The sequence below is a fragment of the Myxocyprinus asiaticus genome, chromosome 38, assembly GCF_019703515.2.
Source record: "Myxocyprinus asiaticus isolate MX2 ecotype Aquarium Trade chromosome 38, UBuf_Myxa_2, whole genome shotgun sequence".
Taxonomy (NCBI): Eukaryota; Metazoa; Chordata; class Actinopteri; order Cypriniformes; family Catostomidae; genus Myxocyprinus; species Myxocyprinus asiaticus.
This window is the reverse complement of record NC_059381.1, coordinates 17,188,822-17,190,683: the sequence shown is the minus strand read 5'-3', so window position 1 is coordinate 17,190,683 and position 1,862 is coordinate 17,188,822. Positions and strand designations below refer to the sequence as shown.

Sequence of the window (1,862 nt, the reverse complement as noted above, 5' to 3'; positions counted from 1 at the left end):
CAGTGTCAAAAGCAAAACCACATGAGAGAGACTCCGAATGTGCTAAAAAGAGACTGAACGGCAGCCAGAGAAAAGAATAGTTTTGAGATTTTGCCAGTAAAGCTTGATATAAATTAAATCCAAAGTCCAGTGGAAAACAGCAGAAGTTTTTTCTCAACCTTTATTTACAGCATGTCCACTCTTTTTATGGCATGTAAACATATACATACAAAGATTTTTACCAGTAGAAATGTGTATAATTATCTCTATTCACAAAAAATATATATTTTAACATGTACATATTTAAATAATTACAATAAATAATGACTAACCAATTTCTTGCCAGTTATTTGAGACAAAGTATAAAGTAGATATATTTATCATTATATTTTAATGTTTGTTTTAATGTACCATGTACCATGATTAATCATGATTAATCACAGAAACATTTGTGATTAATTAGTTAAAACAATTTTAACTGATTCACAGCAATATTACATTTCCATTGGATTAAAAAAAAACTGAACCCTGAGATGGCACTGCCTCCTCATTTCAAAAGTCCACTGCATTTTTTTTGTTAATAGCTTCAGCCATCACATAATCATAATATAATGACCATGTGATCTGAAAACTCTGGCCAACTCTCTAAGGTTTCATGTAATGCTCTATATAAACAGAGAAGAAGAGGAAGACACTCAATTCTTTGTGTTTGTGTGAGTGATGGCATGTCATCCACTAGTCATAAAGTTGATTTGAAATATCTGGGACTTTTGTTTTTAAATATATTATGAATTTGTAGTCTGTCTCTGACATGTTGCTCCTGTATTTCTGCTTATAACTTGTTTTCATCATAACTGATCAGTAATAGTCGACAAGAATGTAATGTTTCACTTTTTTTCTATAGTGTGTTATTGAACAGTTTTAAGAAGATGAAAAACTCATCGGTTATGTCAACAGTCATACTTCAGGCCCTATACAGAATGGAGGACCTTAAAAACCTTTACTTCATGATCTTTTTAATTTTATACATGTTTATACTTTTTGCTAACACCACTGTGATTTTTATCATAATTATTGACAAAGCACTTCATAAACCTATGCACTTCTTTCTCTGCAATTTGGCAGTAAATGGCATCTATGGTGGCACAGCTTTGTTGCCCCCCTTGCTGAGTACTTTAATGTCTCCATCTCATGAGGTATCTTTGGCATTTTGTAAAGCTCAAGTATACTTCCTGCACACATATGCTATCACAGAATTTACCATTCTGTCAGTGATGTGCTATGATCGTTATGTGGCCATCTGCTACCCACTGCAGTATCACAGTATTATGACAATCACGAAAGTGTATCAGCTGATTGCCTTCTCATGGGGATATCCGTTGGTGGCATTTGCTTTGTTTTTTATTCTGACCCTTCGTTTAACAATCTGTCAAAACATTATAGGGAAAGTGCACTGCTCAAACTATTCTCTTGTCAAACTGTCCTGTGATGACACCTATGTTGTGAATGTTATTGGATTGCTTTCTGTTGTTGTATACACTATTCCTCAGCTTGCAATGACCCTCTATTCATATGGACATATTCTAAAAATATGCTTTACTGCCACTACAGAGTCTAAAATAAAAGCACTAAAGACGTGCATTCCACATTTATTTGCAATATTAAACTACAGTGTGGGTTGTTTTTTTGAAATTGTACAAAGTCGCTTTGACACAAGTTATCTTCCCTTTGGAACACAAATATTTATGTCACTGTATTTCTTGATATTTCCGCCTATTCTGAATCCAGCCATTTATGGGTTAAGCATTCGGGCTTTAAGAGCAAATATATTTAGAGTGTTTTGTTCTACAAATAAGTCATTGCCTAAAGTAAGAACTTTGTGA

At 33.5% G+C, this 1,862-nt stretch overlaps 1 protein-coding gene across 1 annotated transcript; it reads left to right on the top strand.

Moving 5' to 3' along the window:
• The first annotated feature begins 908 nt into the window (after positions 1 to 908).
• Positions 909 to 1,862, top strand: LOC127428551 (olfactory receptor 142-like). The gene has a single exon (XM_051676990.1). The coding sequence runs from the start codon at positions 909 to 911 to the stop codon at positions 1,860 to 1,862; it is 954 nt and encodes a 317-aa protein (XP_051532950.1).

What these genes read in the sequence shown, in the direction of transcription:
- LOC127428551 (XM_051676990.1), top strand. Translation starts at nt 909, where the DNA reads ATGAAAAACTCATCGGTTATGTCAACAGTCATACTTCAGGCCCTATAC.